At 45.1% G+C, this 18,849-nt stretch overlaps 1 protein-coding gene across 2 annotated transcripts in view; it reads left to right on the top strand.

The window, feature by feature from the left end:
* Positions 1-352: 352 nt before the first annotated feature.
* The window catches only part of LOC144771511 (uncharacterized), an 82,912-nt gene continuing 64,415 nt past the window's right edge, over positions 353-18,849 (top strand). The window contains exon 1 of one of the 2 annotated variants that reach the window (XM_078655924.1): positions 353-614. Coding sequence is in view for 1 of the 2 variants with exons in the window: in XM_078655923.1 (XP_078512049.1) it covers positions 583-614 (32 nt within the window). In the remaining variant the exon portion in view is untranslated. The remainder of the gene's footprint in view (positions 615-18,849) is intronic. The other variant, XM_078655923.1, reaches the window with a different exon arrangement.

Below are 18,849 nucleotides of genomic sequence, written 5' to 3'. Positions count from 1 at the left end.
TGCCAATGCTTGTTATGACTTGCATTGGACAAATCACAGCATCCATTCGGCTTCGGCTAGGTACTTAGGAAGATATTTGGACAATGAGGAATATTTTGGGGCAAACTCGTGTCATATACAAATTGAAAGCTGTACTTTCATACTCAGCTGCTTTTATTTGGGAAGCTCAGGCGAAAGTAGGGTTTGGTTGGTCATTCATTTCTAGATAGTCAGAGATGTGCTGCCTTTGTTGTTCGAGAGAAGGTCCTATTGGCCGTGCACCCTCTCTCGTGCCTGCATCTCAGGAAATGATACACTCCGTACATCTCCCTTCACTTCCTGTTCACTTCCTCCTTGCTGGGAGCCCTGCTTTGCACTCGGTTCATCTGGGGCGCTCTGTATGTAAGTGCGGTCAGCGCGCTGTCCACAACCGCACTACCTTTCTCATCTCCGCCTGATAGAGCGAGCATAGAGGGGAGGCGGGGAGGGGCGCTGGGGCTTCTGGGTGCAACAAACAGCGCGGATCGACGCTCAGGATGTGAGAGAGAAGAGAAACAAATTAAAAGACACAAAACCCAGAGCTGCAGACAAGTGTCCGAGAGAATGGGGAACTTCAGCTGCATACCAAAGCAAAGGTACGTGCTACACCCCTGAGGAGTAAACTAGAATGTATGCCTCCTGCACACCCCAGGTGACAAGACACCTCTCAGCCTTTCCATAGTACTGCTTCTTAGAGAATATGTTTGTTCACTCCAAAATGTGTAGTATGAATTTTTTTTCATTCTATTTTTTTTTTCATTTGCATCTTTTACATTTACATTTTAAATTGAATCTTAAATAATTTAATGGTAGAAATAGCTCTCTGCTTTTCGTCCCGCATAAAAAAACGATTTCAACTAGTTGAGCATTCCGATGCTGTTTATCTGGTGAATAAGCTCTGAGTCCAGGACTGTAGCGCGTGACGATGAGTAACAGAACGAATGACTCGCGGGTCAACCAGAAGGTCGTACAGCCCTTTATTTCTGTGACAACTAGCAAGAGTTCAATGCTGGTCAAATGATCGACTTTGGAACATATGTACACAACTTGTCCCAACTCTCAGCCATCAACCACCACCATGGAGGATAGCTACCACTTGCCAAAAACATGAAACAGTATAAACTACATATATACTTGATTTCAAAGCCATTCCTGGCACAGAATGTCTATGATAGGGCAATCAGGCAGTGCCTGAAGGGCTAGTCTCATAGGTCAGTGGGTGGGCTGATATTTTGGCTGTTTGTGGGCCTATTTTATGGTCTACTGGGCCGGTTTTTACTGTTGATTTCCCGAATATTCAAATAAACAATGCTTGCAGCAAGCTGAAATCCATGCAGTCTTCCATACATTGCAAAACACTTTTACAGCGTGTCTTTATACGTTTAAAACTGCCCCAACTTGCAAACATGGGCCACCTTTTTAGCTATCTCATTCACTAATGGGGGCCACTTATTAGCTATGTGAGTTGCTAAGGAGGACCACGTTTATTTGTGTGCCCGGGCCTACTTTCTGTTGCAGTCCGATCCTGTCCTTTAATCTTCCAATTTGTCATGCCCCACACTCCATCCATGTATTCCTCAAACTTGTCTTGAACTCCTCTGTAATGCCTCCACACCCCTCTTCGAAAATTAAAGAGCCATCCCTGGACCTTTTTCTGCACAGGAGTGGTGGAACGGCTACTTTCTCTTTTCACTGATGTTCTTTCTAGGATATCTGACTCTCATCTTCACTGGCTTCCGGTTCTCTCTAAACCTGTGGTAATTAGGGAGAGGTTGTGGTTTCACGGCCAGACCTGCCTATTTTGGAAATGGGAACCAGTTTTGTGTCTCGGCTGAGCATCCTGAGATTGTGGGCAAATCACTTAGTTTCCCTGTGCATAAAAAAAAGGAAGACTTTGTGTACTGTAACTGTTGCTCATGTAAAGCGCTCCTGTTCTTTTGGGCGGAGTTTGTGCTATATAAAACTGCAAATAAAATAACACACACACACACACCGCACACATAAAAACACACACACATACACACACATATACTTGTCGGAAAAGGCCGGCAGAATATGTATATATATATATATATATATCCGAAGATTACCCCGACCACTTCCAGAAGGCACCTGGCGAGGAAGGAGACTCAGGCCTCTGCAGCAAAGTTTCAGGCAAGAAATACTTTATTAATCACCTCTCACGACGACCCGTTTCGGGCTATGCAGCCCTTGATCACATATATACATACACACACACACACACACACACACACACACACACACACACACATCAATATACCACTAGGCCACAGAATCAGTGGCAAAGGAATACAGATTGTGCTGACTTAATTTACCCACAGTTGTTTTCTTTTCTGGCCCTCTTTTAACTTGTTGCTCCTTGGTTATATTTGATGTTTTTTTTCTGTTATATTTAGCTCTTTTATTTCCTGTTAAAGTGTTGTATTATTTTTAATGCTGGGCATAGTTCACGGAGTAACACTACGCGTAGCTATGCGAAGTGCACTTCGTACTACGCGAGCTACTCTTAGCTACGCAAACTGCGTAGTGCACTGTGCAAAATGCTGTTCGCTTTGATTTCACAGTGCCGGATGCTTGTCCGCACTGTGCAATCAGTGCAAACGGCATCTTGTACAGTGCAAGCAGTCGTTTTCTGTTGCTCGAGTAGATTTCTACTCCAGCGGCAGCTTTCTCAACGCGGACTGATAGTTTCTCATCGCGAGCGGTCGCGAGCTTGCGCGACCACTCGCAATGAGAAACCTGACCTCCCCACGTTGAGAATCTCGCTGGGAGGTTTATTTTCATGCTCGCGATCTGAAACTTGATGTTGCTGATCGCGACGAGGAAAAAGTCTCGCCAGGATGTCATTTTGCTCGCTCGTGGTCATCAACTTGACGTTGAGGACCGCGAGCAAGCAAAAAACTACTGCTAGGCTATGCGTGTTTGCACTGTGCTACGTGCAATTCGCGTTGTGCAAAGTAGCGCAAAGTTCGCAAACTACGCGAGCGTAGCGTAGTACTTTGCCCAGGGTTAATTATTTTGCAGTTCAAAGAAGCTCCTGATTACAGAGCTCTACACAAATTAAATTAACCCTGACCATGATGTCTGAGTTATGCGGTGACTGACTAATGAAATAAGACAAGGATTATAACCTGTGTTTAAGTTGTGGGCAACACACCTATGTCAGAGCCTGACTCTCTGCAGTCCTGTGATTCCACATTAACCTGCGCTGTAATTTTCTTTATGTCATTGCACATCTTGGGCATGATTCACAAAGGTAACCTCCACTTTTGACTAAGTTTACGATTTGAGTACGTTTATTACTTTTCAGAATTCACAAAGTGTAATGTACTACTAAAAGACACAGTGATAACCACAGCACAACTTAAAACTGTGGAGTCTTTCTATGGTAAAGTATAGAGAACAATAAGAAATGTATTTGGCTCAAAAATACATATTCTAAATAGTTTTATTTTACTTAATAGTGTAAATTCGTTTGATATTTGTACTTTAAATGTACAAAAAAGATGCTATATCACTATCAAATTTATTTTGAAGCAAAACATTAATTAATGAAAATATATTAAATTAAAATTCTTTTTCTAAAGTTTAAAGAAAATCCCCTCTGAAAGAAATATTTTAATATGCATAATGAAATATTAGAGTGAATTAAAATTAATTAAAATATGTCTTAATAAAATTTATTTTTACATTATCTTAAATTTAAACTAGGTTATACATAAATAAATAAATATATATATATATATATATATATATATATATATATATATATATATATATATATATATATATATATATATATATATATATATATATATATTACCTACTGGCGGTCGCCAGTAGGTATATATAGTTAGGATTTTTTCTCTATGGGTTTTTTGAAAATTCTATGTCTAATAACTTTGGCGTTTGTGGACGGAATTGGCTGAAATTTTCAGGAAAATGGCACATTTTGTTTCTGAGCAGCCCTTGAAAATTTGGGGGGGGGGTTCGTCAAGGGGGGGCCGAGAAAAAAGGGGGGTCCCAAAACGTGTTTTTAACATTGAGTTTTCCATAGGGCGGTTGGCCTCACTTTTAGCCCGAACGGCTGAATGGATTTGCACGAAACTTGGCAAAATTGTAGGGACTGGTAGCCCGATGTGCCTTTTGTAGGTCTCAATATATGTGCTCCAGTGGATTTTGAGAAATTAACGTTTAAAAAAAGATATATATCTGTAACAGCGGACCTGGCAGCGTCCCAGGACGCGTACTTTACGCGCAACGGAGCTTTGTGAAGCGAAGCTGATTGGTTCTCCGGCGTCTGTCAACATTCCAAACAGTCCGTAGCGGCCGCCATCTTGTCTCTCGGTAGGATCGAGAGACAAGAGGAGGCCAAAGCGAAGGGGCAAATGACCATAAGGGGGCATAGTACATTGTCGCTCACCCCCTAGGTTTGATGTGGAGGTTTTAAAAGGGCCCCGCGGGGCAAAAAAAAATAAAAATAATAATAATCGAACAGCTGAATGGATTTGCACGAAACTTGGCAAAATTGTAGGGACTGGTAGCCCGATGTGCCTTTGCTAGATCTCAATATATGTGCTCCAGTGGATTTTGAGAAATTAACGTTCAAAAAAAGATATATATCTGTAACAGCGCACCGCTTCGCGTACTTTTCGCGTTACGGAGCTTTGCGAAGCGAAGCTGATTGGCTCTCCGGTGTCTGTAAACATTCCAAACAGTCCGTAGCGGCCGCCATCTTGTCTCTCGGTAGGATCGAACAGCTGAATGGATTTGCACGAAACTTGGCAAAATTGTAGGGACTGGTAGCCCGATGTGCCTTTGCTAGGTCTCAATATATGTGCTTCAGTGCATTTTGAGAAATTAACGTTCAGAAACAAGATATATATCTGTAACAGCGCTCCGCTTCGCGGAGATAAAATTATATGTGTATTACCTAGCTGTTGCTAACACCAGTTAGCGACGGCTAGTAGAATATAGCGACCATCTTGGGCCCCACTTTGCATGTGAGTGATATTTATCACTAATGACATGCAAAGTGGGCATGCCAAGATGTTAGCGACTGGAAACAGTCGCTAACATCGCTATCTCCTATTATCAACTTTTGGAAATATTCGAGATAAGCGCGAATATCTCCAAAAGCTACCACCTGCCCTGAGCAGTTCTTAGCCATGTTATCCAATGGGAGGTGGATAACATGGCTAAGAGCATTAGCTCGGTAATGCATGAATATCGCTGAGTTTTCAGCGATATTAATGCATTGCGGTCGTTTTTTATCGTATTTCCGATAAACCTTGATAATAGCAAGGTTTATCTGCGATAATTTCTGACGGTAAAAAAATCGTTGCTAAGCATCGTTAGGGATAAATATCGCTTAACTTTGGTAATATGCCCCAACGTCTGTTAACGTTCGATTCGAAGGAAATCAGGAAGTGTTGAAAAACATTGTCTGCGCCATCTTGTCTTTTTTCAAATGCCACACTTTTGTCGTGCACTGCAGCCATTTTAGATGCCTTGACCAGACCCACTCTGTGCACGCTGTCGATCCTTAGCATGGCTCCCCACCCTCGCAAGCATCTCCCCCAGGCAGTGGTCACCCCCGCTCTCTGTCTTATGCATGGGTAATAAACCTCCCCCCATCTGCGCTGCTCTTCCCTGAGAATCACACTCTGTGCCCGCCCGACACCTCCCTTTCGCCCTATTCACTACCGCACCCTCTGACACTCCTTTTCCTCTGTGTCCGATTGTCCAGGCTGGTCCTAGGGTATCAGCTAGCCCTGCAGATGTAGTTTATGGCCACAGCTGTAAAGAATCACCCCTCTTCAAAGGAGTTATAGTAGATCAAGGCCCACACTCGATGAGATCCGACACAGCAGAAGCGTTGCTATTATCTGAAAACCATCCTGTATTGTGATTGGGGAGGGGACCGAGCCTGAAGCGGAAGATTCCAGGGATGACTCTTTGTACATCAAAGTTTTTACAATTATGTGTCACATTAAAAATATATAGCACTCCGACAAAGTAGTAAGATTATAAAACTTTAATAATTTATAAATATATACAAGAAAACAAAAATAGTAATAACATATAAACATTTTTAGGGAAAAACAACGAAGTAGCGGTCGGCTGTGCGAATAGTCCCAACGCAGCACAACGTCCAGATTTCCGGCGTGGGGCGTCGCGGGGGGTGGGTCATCAGTAGCAAACTGTTGTGCGAATAGTTCCAAGGCAGCAGAACGCGCTGAAATCTAGATGACACGAAAGTGATGTCTAGTAAGTTGCCACCCAGCAAATAACGGCATGGGGCGTCGCGGGGGGTGGGTCATCAGTAGCAAACTGTTGCGCGAATAGTTCCAAGGCAGCAGAACGATGGCACCAAGGTGATGTCCAGTAAGTTGCCGCACTGGTTTTGGTATCCTACAATGCTGCTCCGAATAACGGCGTGGGGCGCCCCGGGGGAGGCGGCGTGAACGGGCCTCTCCAGGTGGAGTGTCATCTGTTGTAGTGGGGCGCCCCTTTACCGTTTCAGTTGCCATTCCGTCATTTTTTGGTCCACTGTGTCAAAAGCCGCAATTCAGCTGAGTTGCGCCCACTCTTGCGGTGCAGCGATAGGCGGCTGTCACAGGACTCTCAAAATGGCGGCAGGCTGTTACCTTTTTGGGCCTGGTCCACTGAAATGGCCCTGGGACACCTTGGAAATCGGACGCTTGTCTGCTAGGTCTTGGACCCCATTCTTGAAAGCGTCCCCTCCGCCTTGAGAATTCATCAAAAGTTTTGGGGGCTCCGACTCCTGCAGGCTTCTGGTGGGAAGCGGCTGCCATGATTGCTCGCGGAATGACCACGACTGAGCTACGAGATGGTGGTGCTCTCATGCTGACGCCAGCTTCAGTCTGAAACATCCAGAAACAAGGTGGGGCTTTCATCGTTTGGGAAAAAAAAAAAGTTTTCATCCAATGAAAAGTGTTGTTTTTAGGTCACATGATCAAGCCTTCCATCATTAGGAAACCAAAAGTAAAATGAACCAATGAAAAGTTTTATAAACAAGTCACATGACCTGTTATGCGGCATAGGGTGTAAAATGCGGAGAAAATACGTTGGCACGTGAGGCGGCGTCAGTAGCGGACCGATGTGCGAATAGGCTGAAGGCAACACAACGCGCCAAGATCCGGATGGCACCGAGGTGGTGTCCAGCAAGTTGCAGCACTGGTGTGGCCATCCTACAATGCTGAAAGTCGGCGTGGGGCGCCCTGTTGGCACGTGAGGCGGCGTCAGTAGCGGACCGATGTGCGAATAGGCCGAAGGCAACACAACGCGCCAAGATCCGGATGGCACCGAGGTGGTGTCCAGCAAGTTGCAGCACTGGTGTGGCCATCCTACAATGCTGAAAGTCGGCGTGGGGCGCCCCGTTGGCCTGTGAGTTTGCGTCAGTAGCGGACCGATGTGCGAATAGGCCGAAGGCAGCACAACGCGCCAAGATCCGGATGGCACCGAGGTGGTGTCTAGTAAGTTGCCGCACTGGTGTGGCCATCCAACAATGCTGAAAGTCGGCGTGGGGCGCCCCGTTGGCCTGTGAGTTTGCGTCAGTAGCGGACCGATGTGCGAATAGGCCGAAGGCAGCACAACGCGCCAAGATCCGGATGGCACCGAGGTGGTGTCTAGTAAGTTGCCGCACTGGTGTGGCCATCCTACAATGCTGAAAGTCGGCGTGGGGCGCCCCGTTGGACTGTGAGATGGCGTCAGTAGCGGACCGATGTGTGAATGGGGCCGAAGGCAGCGCAACAATATTTTCGGAATAGAAGACACCACTAGGCGCTGAGATTCCAAGATCCGGATGGCACCGAGGTGGTGTGTAGCAAGTTGCCGCACTGGTGTGGCCATCCTACAATGCTGAAAGTCGGCGTGGGGCGCCCGTTGGCCTGTGAGTTTGCGTCAGTAGCGGACCGATGTGCGAATAGGCCGAAGGCAGCACAACGCGCCAAGATCCGGATGGCACCGAGGTGGTGTCTAGTAAGTTGTCGCACTTCTGTGGCCATCCTACAATGTTGAAAGTCGGCGTGGGGCGCCCCGTTGGCCTGTGAGATGGCGTCAGTAGCGGACCGATGTGCGAATGGGGCCAAAGGCAGCGCAACAATATTTTCTGATTTGAAGACACCACAAGGCGCTGAGATGCCAAGATCCGGATGGCACCGAGGTGGTGTCTAGCAAGTTGTGGCACTGGTGTGGCCATCGTACAATGGTAAAAGTCGGCGTGGGGCGCCCTGTTGGCCTGTGAGATGGTGTCAGTAGCGGACTGATGTGTGAATGGGGCCAAAGGCAGCGCAACAATATTTTCTACAATATTTTCGGAGTAGAAGACACCACAAGGCGCTGAGATGCCAAGATCCGGATGGCACCGAGGTGATGTCTAAGTTGCGGACCGATGTGCGAATGGGGCCAAAGGTAGCGTAACAAGATTTTCTGTATGGAAGATACCACTAGGCGTTGAGATGCCAAGATTCGGATGGCACCGAGGTGATGTCTAGCAAGTTGTGCCACTGGTGTGGCCATCGTACAATGGTAAAAGTCGGCGTGGGGCGCCCTATTGGCCTGTGAGATGGTGTCAGTAGCGGACTGATGTGCGAATGGGGCCAAAGGCAGCGCAACAATATTTTCTGACTGACACCACAAGGCGCTGAGATGCCAAGATCCGGATGGCACCGAGGTGATGTCTAAGTTGCGGACTGATGTGCGAATGGGGCCAAAGGCAGCGTAACAATATTTTCTGTATGGAAGATACCACTAGGCGTTGAGATGCCAAGATTCGGATGGCACCGAGGTGATGTCTAGCAAGTTGGTGTGGTCATCCTACAATGCTGAAACTCGGCGTGGGTCACCCCATTAGCCTGTGAGATGGCGTCAGTAGCGGACCGATGTGCGAATAGGCCGAAGGCAGCACAACGCGCCAAGATCCGGATGTCACCGTGGTGGTTTCATAGTTGAGAGGCACTTCATCTGCAGTGGGGCGCCGAGATCCGGATGGCACCGAGGTGAGGTCTAGCAAGTTGCTGTACTGGTGTGGTCATCCTACAATGCTGAAATGTAGTGGGGCGCCCATTTACCGTTTCAGTTGCCATTCAGCTGAGTTTCGGCTGCTCTTGATGCTACAGCGACAGGCGGCTGCAAGAGGACTCTCAAAATGGCGGCCTGTTCTTTGGATTTGGGCCTGGTCCACTAAAATGGCCCTGGGACACCTTAGAACTTGGACGCTCGATTTTTTTTTCCTTTCCTGTACATGCAAAAAAAGGTAAATGCCCGGTACGTTACACGCTTCATCTGCCACGATGAACTCTCCAGAGGAACCGAAAAAATATATAGTTGTGGTAACTATACCATGCATCGTCATATGGAGAGGTGGCACCAATTAATTATAGTGCTGCATAAAAGAGAGATTTGGAGGAGAACCCCTGACCTGCTAGTACATTCATCAAAGAAGTGGCACTGAGAGCTTCAGAGGCAAGGGAAACGGTCCCAAATATTTAGAAGAACTTTGGAAAGATTAAAATGACATGTTTAGATTGTGGTAAATTAATTTCATGTGGACAGATGAGTGTTACTCTAATAAATACAGCATATGAACATCATCATAGTCGATGGTTGGTAGAGACATTTTGACTATATCCTGGACCTGCCCGTCCTCGCCCAAAATGGCGCCGGAATAAATGGGACTCGTAACTCCTTGTTGTGTACTGGTTGCAGAACCTTGAAATCACGAGATACGTATGCAGTTTTGAAGCACATGGCGGGCGGGGACGAGAATTGATTGAATATTTCGACATCCCTATTGATATTAAGTTCTGATGTGTTATTGATTACTGTACTGTTGAAAGTTCGAATTAACGTCACCCATGGTACTTGCCCGCAAATGTATATCTAGATAATTTTATTGTAACTGGCCCTGTCGTATTTTAATTATAAAATGTACGTCCACCGATTCCGTAACTGTTAGACACCTTAGTTCTTGCAACCTAATGGCCCACCCGTTACGTTCCTCTACAGTGTAAATGTCTATTCATCATATACGATTACAGTTTGCTCCGTGGCAGGCCCACGTGGTTATAGGCTCGTATTTGTATAATGAAATTTTCACAATAAAGGTTTTTAAAAGAAAACATGGTAGTAGTATATACATTGGTAAAGTTTTTAATAATAGTCACTGTTTTAGAATCATTAAAAGGCAAGTGAAATAAAGCAGACCAATTACATGAAGGGTAAAAGGTATAATACGAAGGAACGCAGTAAAGATAAATGGTCAAGGGCTGTTGTGTTTTCTATTCCTGCAACATAAAGTGATCGATAAGAATCTCATATTCAGGCGTATCGGCGACTAAGACAGCAGGTCGACCCTCTTTTGCTCAACGGCTCCGTCATGGGACGAAGAAACGCTCTTTTTCTCGAAAAAAGAATATATTTTACTTGCAGGACAGTTGTAAAATGTCCGGGAAAGTACATTAGCCTGGAACATTATAACATATATTTAAGAAAAAATAATGTTCGGAAGTAATTAAAAGCGTAATTTTTAGGTGATATGACCAAGGCTTTCATCATTAGAATAAGAAAAGTAAAATGAACCAATGAAAAGTTTTATTAACAAGTCACATGACTTGTTATGCTTACGTTACGCGCTGCGCGCCCCGGATGACTTCCGGATGCGCTAACGCGGCGCGTCATATGACGCATTACGCGACAACGCAGGTCCAGAATATAGTCAAAATGTCTCCACCAACCAGCGGTCGAAACACAACCCCTTTCAGCAGGCTAAATAGTTCTGTTAAATGACAACAGAAGGGACAGGCAACAAGAACCATCAGTCAAAGAGGGGAGGGCTAGTTCTTCTCTACCGGGTTACATTGGGGCGCTACCGGAACTGATCGAATTGGTAGTCTACAGTGTTTCTGGATGTTTCAGACTGAAGCTGGGGTTAGCATGAGAGCAGCACCATTTCGTAGCTCCGTCGTGGCCATTCCGCAACCAATCATGGCAGCCGCTCTTTATCGTTATTTTGGGCGGGGTGGGTGGCGGAGCCGAGCTGTTTTGCAGCCATCATTGTGTGGAGTTCAGTTCATCTCACTAGTTTTGTATTTGTCATGAGGGGTTGTTCCTAATGTTTCTATTTTAGCGAGGTCAAAAAGAGATCCCATTAGTGGCCTACTGATTTTGCTCGATTCCTTTTCTTTTTTTTTACACGATTTTTCGTTATCTGCAAAGACTAAACAGAGTATTGCGACTCTGTGTTTGTTTGTAAATAGAGAATGAACCAAAGAGAACTAATTCTAAAACAGTAAATACTTGGATAACAATCAATCAAATGGAGAGAGAAGCAGGCACGACGGATTACAACGGGGGCAAAGGCCTGCGTTAACTACCTTTCACTATCTGCAAAGAGAGAGTACTCCTAATAGAAATGAGGGGGGGGGGCACCATTCAAAGCAGATCAGTGTGCATAAACACGAAAATGTTTTCACTTACCACGTACTTGACATTCGACAGCTTATGATATTTGCTATTAAAAAACCATTGAAATTCACTGAAAAAACCATAGGTTATAGACCATATATAGTTAGGAATTAGCATTTACAAAACCTTGAAAATTCACTGAAAAAACCATAGGTTATAGACCATATATAGTTAGGAATTAGCATTTAAAAAACCTTATTTTACTCACACAAAACCATTGAAATTCCATATATAGTTAGTTGCACTAACTATATATCGCGCACCCGCAATCCACTGCTGATCATGTCACATATTACATCATTCATGACATGGTCAGTGACATCACTGATGACATCACTGATGACATCTCAAATGACATCACTGATGAGATCACTGATGACGTCATCCAGTGACTGTGTGTTTCTGTAAAGTTTAAATATGTTTTACATATTGAAGAATGAGTAGATGTATAAGTGTCTGGACGAAGGATTTAGTAGGTTTTTTCAGTGAATTTTCAAGGTTTTGTAAATGCTAATTCCTAACTATATATGGTCTATAACCTATGGTTTTTTCAGTGAATATATATATATATATTATGAGTGGTTTATCATGTGTAGTGTGTGACTTACTACTGTTTTTGTAATAGTAAATTACAGTCAGTTTGTGAATACCGACAATTAGTAAACATACTCAAATGTGTACACTCACTCAAAAGTGCAGGCGACCTTTCTGATTCAGACCCCTTGTGTGTTCGTGGTTACTCTGAAGTTCATCTTAAGGAGTCTGGTTTCCTCAGAGGCGTCCTTAATTTCCACACGAGGAGATAAAAATAGTAACCTATTTAATTTAAAATCATAAATTTACAGGTCAAAGCTTGATACTATATTTCTCTATTAATTGGAAAGCTCAGGTGAAAGTTGAATTGGTCATTCATTACATTTTCAGAGGTGAGATGTCTGTGTTGTGCGAGGCAAGGTCCCATTGACGATGTATAAACTGGGCAAATGCATTCAGCAACTTCCTGATCCCCAGATTCCAACCTTGAAGCCTGTACCCCACCCTTTATGTCAAGGAGATCATCTTGTGCAGATGATGGAATTTGTTTGTTAATTAGTTCCTGAATTTATTATTTAAGTGTTTTTCGTTTACTGGCACATATGTAAGCCTGAGCATCCTATCATGGACCAACACCGCCATTACTCTATCAGATCAGCCTGGTTATCTATTTTAAATACCACTAAGGTCCTTGTTGCAAGTTGCTTGTAGGCGTGTGCCCACGGATAATGCTTCAGGCAATTTTAAAAATACCTTCCTGCACATTGGATTACAGGGTGCATCTTTACAATGCCCATTTTCTTAGTCTGATCCCAACCCGATGCCTGCTACTCCATAGGGATGACTATGGAATGATTCTTCTAGCCTAGATACAATTTCTGTTGGCCCTCCACACCATCCTTAACCTCCGCTTCACCACACCGATCCCCCACTCCTGTTTACCACCTGCTGAAAGGAAAAGGGCTCATTATTTAGCCTGAAATGGGGACCCATGTGTGGTTTTGAACCTGGAAATACTGGGTTGGCATGTTATTCTCCATTCGGTGTGAATAACTAGCAATAGCTGGCATTAATATGGAAGGCACCAGTCAGAATTGTAAATTCCAGCTCCACTATCACTGCACCTTAACCCAGACTAGTTGTAAAAAGGCACTGTATAGCCAGTAAAGTGCTACCTTTGAAGTCATCTGCCTCATACTTTTATCAAATCAATGCTTGCTGGTGTTATTCCCAGCAGGGTCAAATCAGCCTTTTATCATTGAGCAGTTTTGACGATGGTGCAGCCCTGAACACTAGAGCTGCGACCAACCCGACTCAGGCGTAGGGGAGACTCCGTCCACTTGGGAGACCCGGCAGCTGTGTGTAAAGAGAAGAGGCGGCTGCAGTAGAGATGCTGGGCAGGTGCTCAGGAGCCCAGAGGCACTCGTGGCTGAAGACAGAGGTGAGTGATCCTCTCCAGCGCGGGGCAAAATGGCGGCTCCTTTCTGTGCTTGCCTGCAGAGAAGGGAGATGAGACCCTGTAGGCTTCTAGTGACTGTGCAGGCCCGATCACCTGTGGACGCCTGGGAGCACTTGTGACTCACGCTGCAGATGTTTGACTTGTGGAGGCATTTGAGAGACCCCTGCGAGGCGGGGGCCATCACCCGACAGGTTCGCTTTGTCCTCCAGGTGCTTGGGGGAGAGGGGAGAGAATCAATTCTGATCAATCAGTGCCTGACCATAAAATGGCAGCGGTAAGGCTCCTGCATTGCAGCCTCGTTAAGGGGCGCCCGGCTTGAGGCCTTTGCTAGTTGTGGGGAGCCCCTACATCAACGCCAATGGCAACACAAACCGAAACAATAGATCTTGAAGAAAATGCTGTTGAAGAAGTTGTTGATATTACATGTGAATCCGCATCTGATGCAGTCGTAGTTGACTTAACTCACAATTATTCTGTTGTGTGCCATGATACCATGGTCTGAACATCATTTTCTGCACCCAAGAACTTAATATGAAAACATCTGTATTGCTAATATGCAGCGTACTATAACCTTGTGTGAATTGAGAAGAAAAAAAGAAAAAAAACATACATAATAATTCGAAGTACAAACTGTGTGCTTCTTGTCCTGGATGGCAAAGCTTCTGGAATGGACTTTGCTAGGTTTTTACCTTTGAGACGGGGCAAACTCATGGCCACAGAGAGAAAACAGTCTGTTCCCTAAACTGATGCTGTTTGTTCCCATTTAGTACTCTTACTCTCTTTGTCTACTTCTCTTGCTCCTATCCCCTCTCCCCTGAATCTCTCCCCTTGCCTGCTACACCGCATAGCCCCCTGTCCTTTGCGCCCTTTGACTAAGCACTCCTTCTCCCCTTGTTGGGGAAAGATCCAATATATATACTCTGGAGTCTCAGCGAACCGGCTGCGAGAGTCCACAGCGCCAGGGGAGCCTCTCACAGCTGAGGTATGGTATGGCACCCCTTGCCAAAGCACTCCCTCTCCACTTTTTAGGGAAGAATCCAGTATGTAGGCCTTGGAGTCTCAGAGACCCCTCTGAGAGTGTCCACTGCGTAAAGGAAGCCTCTCGCACCAGAGATGGGGAAATGATACCACTTCCCCATGATCACAGCTTACTGGACTTTGGACGCAGCTTTGATTAGTCTGTCTACTTGCCCTGCTCCTACCCCCTCCCCTGTACCTCTCCCCTTGCCTGCTTTTTCCCTTACATATATGTGCTTATTGTTTATCTCAACCTTACATATAACTATGTTGCCATGCTCTAATAACTGTGTAACCTTTGTAATGATGTAACCTGCAACTAAGATCTGATACTCATGTAAAGCGCTCTGATACCTCCGGGTCTAGCTAGCGCTATATACAACCTTTAAAATAAAAATAAATAAATAAAAACCATTCTGAGATGGATGAAGTGAATATTAGTTTCTATTGGTTAGAGCTAATTATATATATACACATTTACTATATGAAACATTTCGGATAAAATCACACAGTGAATAAAAATGGTTGTTATTTTTACTATTATACAGTTTAGTTCACAAACGAGCCATCCAGTGGACCGATCTCCACAATTGCACCAAAAATAGAAAATCCCTTCTGAGGCTTTCAAATGGTTGAATGCGATTATGGAGAAAAGCAAATTTATGTAAACCTGTTCTGAGGAAACTTTCTCCATGAACCCGTTTCCTCTATAGTTTGCAAACAAATGACATTCCCTGGATGCCATATCTAGAATGGTGAAAGGTCAGTGGCGGCTCCCCCATTGGGGCGTTGCCCCTCTTGATTCTTGCAGTGCGAGAAGGCAGAAACATAAACGGTAAAAACTTCTGTTTATGTTTCTGCCTTCTCGCATTGAAAGAAAGCAGAGGTGCCTCTGTGCCTGGTTGGGGGCGGGTGGGTGGGTGTGCCTGCTCGAAGGCAAGGGGGGATTGGCTTACCCTCTGTTGTGGGTACTGACTGTTTGGTCAGCCCCAGGGTCGAACAAAGCAGTCATGCACACTACCCCATTTTCCCTATGTAGGCTGCTACATGCAGCCTACATAGATAAAATGGCCCGGCTGGGGCGCTCTCCGCTGCGCATCGCCAATCAGAATGCAGCATTGTAATTGGCTTGGGTAGGGGAGGGAAGCTGCCTGCAGGCTGCTTCCTACTCCGGAAGCAGGAACACACAGACTGGCTGCCGCTGCACCACCATGATCTGCCAGGAGCGGAGGCGGTGCAGTACCAGGCACTCCCGGCAGTAAGGTACGTTTTGTTTTTATTTCTTATTTTCCCACCGCGACCCCCCCACCTCCCACCCGCTAGCCAACCGGCCACCGCTGCCCATGGTTGTGTTTCGAGGGACTTCCACTTCACATTCCACATACACTTTAATGCAAGGGCGCTAAGAAAGGCCACTACTTACTAAATCGTATAAGGGCTGCGCTTTCAAGTGATGGCAAAATAGTATTTTTCTTATTTTGATCCGGTGCGTTTCAAAGCTGAGCTGCTTGAATTTCTTGAACTGCGCACTCATCACATTTGGTGTGGATGGATCATGCACATGCACAGTATCTAGCTGTATGTATATTTAAGCAAGCATTAATTAAGTTTTTTCTTGTAATAACTGCTGTTAAATATTGTCTCTTCTTTACTGTTACGATAAGCTAGGGACAATTTTTGGTTACTGCTTGGTCACACTATTGTGGCAATTCCACCCTTGCATTATCTTTGCGTGCATGCAGCACACATGTATTTTGTGGGAGCATAAAAGTCATGCAAGGAAGTTGCAATTGTGCGCTTCGCGGTGCGGAATTAGTTCGTTGCCCATGAAGTCGCACAGCGCTGTGGAGGTTGCGTTTCTCTTTCTAATCTCTCCTCGGTGCGGCACGAAGAGAGAGAGAGGATGCATTGCTTGCTTTGAAAAGAGCTGCCGCCTTCGATCGTCATTGTGCTTCCTAAAGTTCATATCCTCACATAGTGAGTTGTTTAGAAGCAAAGGATTTTTTCGTTGTGAAGGGCAGGACCCTCTAAGTGGCACGGCACCTTTTCTGCGGTGGATTGTATAGGCTGTGTGCACCAAGGAGCTGGGTTATAGCGAAGAGGTAAAGACACAATGCTGTGCTTTTTACACAACGTTTCTGTGGAGTGGGGGAGGGTTCTTTGTACCTTACTGTATTGTACATCATGGCTTAGGGTGGTGCTGGGTTTTAGTTTGGGGCACAATGAAGAAACCTTGGAGAGGTCAGTCAAACTTCCAGTCATGGCCGCGAGTGTGGCAGTGGCATGAGCTGTGGGCCCTCCGCTGTGTGTCTTGCCCCCTGCCAGTGGGTTCAGTGTGTGACATTTCACATGGCCTAGCCTCCACAGTAGGAGAGAAAGGTCGGTGTGATTCACCCTGTGTGGCTTCTCACTGAAGTCTGCGTCAGAAGCCCTCCTGCAGAGTCCCAGGGAGATGGCACTTCAAAACCTCTGGGCGTTTCTCCTAAATGTGTGATTGGCTAGAATCTTAAAAGCAGTCAGCTGCGGAGAGTATTGTGTGATGTTCTGTGCATTATGACATGTTTTCTCCAAACAACCAACCTGGTGGCGGATGCTGTTGTGCTCTCTGCACTGTAATGTATGTTACTGTTGTGTTCGGTGTGATGTCCTGTGTATTGCTGTTGTGTTCTGTGAGATGTCCTATGTGTTACTGTTGTGTTAAGTGTGATGCCTTTGTGTTACTGTTGTGCTTTGTGCGATGTTCTGTGTGTTACTGTTGTATTCTGTGTGATGGCTTCTGTATTGTGGATTGGAAACACATCCTCCCAACAACTGAGCGAATTATGCTTGTGTCCTTGTGTAATGTTACTGGTGCTTATGTAAAGCACTCCATTACATGTTGAATCACATACAGTAGAACACCTTCTGGAAAATGGCAATTGAGGTAAGGCGGTGGGTGACAGAAGCCACATAGTTCCTTGCCTTGATTTTTGTCTGGAGGTTCCAAGTCGGAGCATATCCACCTCTAGTAGTTTTGCTATAATTCGGGATAGACTGCAATTTCCAGAATGCTGGCTAAGCGTCTGTCACATGGCATATGTAAATGTACAGGAATGTAAATGTACAGGAATTTATATAGCGCAAATCACCGAGCGGTTTCTAAGCGCTTGCTTAGGGAACCCGTTCTGGTATTCCCCTGTGAGATAACCCCGGCAGGGTATCCGCAAGGTGAAAGCCAGGCATCCCGCCGCGAGGGGCCGTTGTGGAGATTAAGCAAGCTATTGCCCAGAGTCGCAGAGTGTGAACCCGTGGATCAAGTAGGCACCGGAGCGAGAATTGTCGAGTCCAGGTCTGCCTCCTCTAACCAGTGAGCCACACTTCTCCACTGAGCCACACTTCTCCACTAACTACCTGAGAGACTGCATTATAGGTGTGTATGAATACCTAAATCTCATTCTCCTCTTCCTGGTGCATGTAAATCATCAATTAATGGTCTTTGTAAACATTCTTGTATTTGCAGTTATTGTTTTTTTTAAATCCACATGCAATATGAGTTGTTGTATATACCTGACGTAATTTCTGATGCAGATTCTATGTGGTTGGAGGCTTCTAACATTGTGGCATGCTTCATGGCTGTGTAGTTACAATTACTATGGAATTTAAGGCACTTTGCTGTTTTAGTTAAAACAGCACTGTGCATCATTGTTAGGATATGTCCTCAATTGTATGCTTGAGTGGTTGTGTGTCTGTAGATTTGAGTTTTGTGGATATGTTTATGCATTTCGATGTGCATGAATCTGCATTTGTGTGTGTTATCTGTTTGTGTGCCGCGCATCTGTGTATGTTTCTTTCTGTAGGTACATCATCATTGTTGAGAGGATGAGTGCACTTATTTGACATTATAGAAGAATAGCTTTATTAACCTTCTTACTTTCCCAATTTTGCTTGCAAATGTACCATTTTCTCACTCTTTCTTCAAAATGTTACCGGTGGGAGAACCCCCTCACCCTCTCAAACTCTCTTAATGGCAGTAGGGCGCGGTGGCTCGCCATAAGTAACGCATCCCACACTTTTACGGCCCTCCACTTTCAAATCTCACCAGCCACCACTGTGAAAGGTCTTCATGTTAAAAAAATCCCCTGCAATCTCATTTCTTCCAGGATCACATACAGGCTTTTTAGGTTTTTCCTGCTGACAGCTTTTAACTATATCTGTGGAAGACCTATTGTATACTATACTGTTGCTTAAAGTGGGGTTTGGGTAAATCCGATGCTTACCGCTGGCTAGTTTTCTTGCCAATTTCATTGACTTGCTTCTTATTCAATGGCTCT

This window comes from Lissotriton helveticus, chromosome 8, assembly GCF_964261635.1.
Source record: "Lissotriton helveticus chromosome 8, aLisHel1.1, whole genome shotgun sequence".
NCBI lineage: Eukaryota > Metazoa > Chordata > Amphibia > Caudata > Salamandridae > Lissotriton > Lissotriton helveticus.
This window is presented reverse-complemented; position numbering and strand designations above follow the sequence as displayed.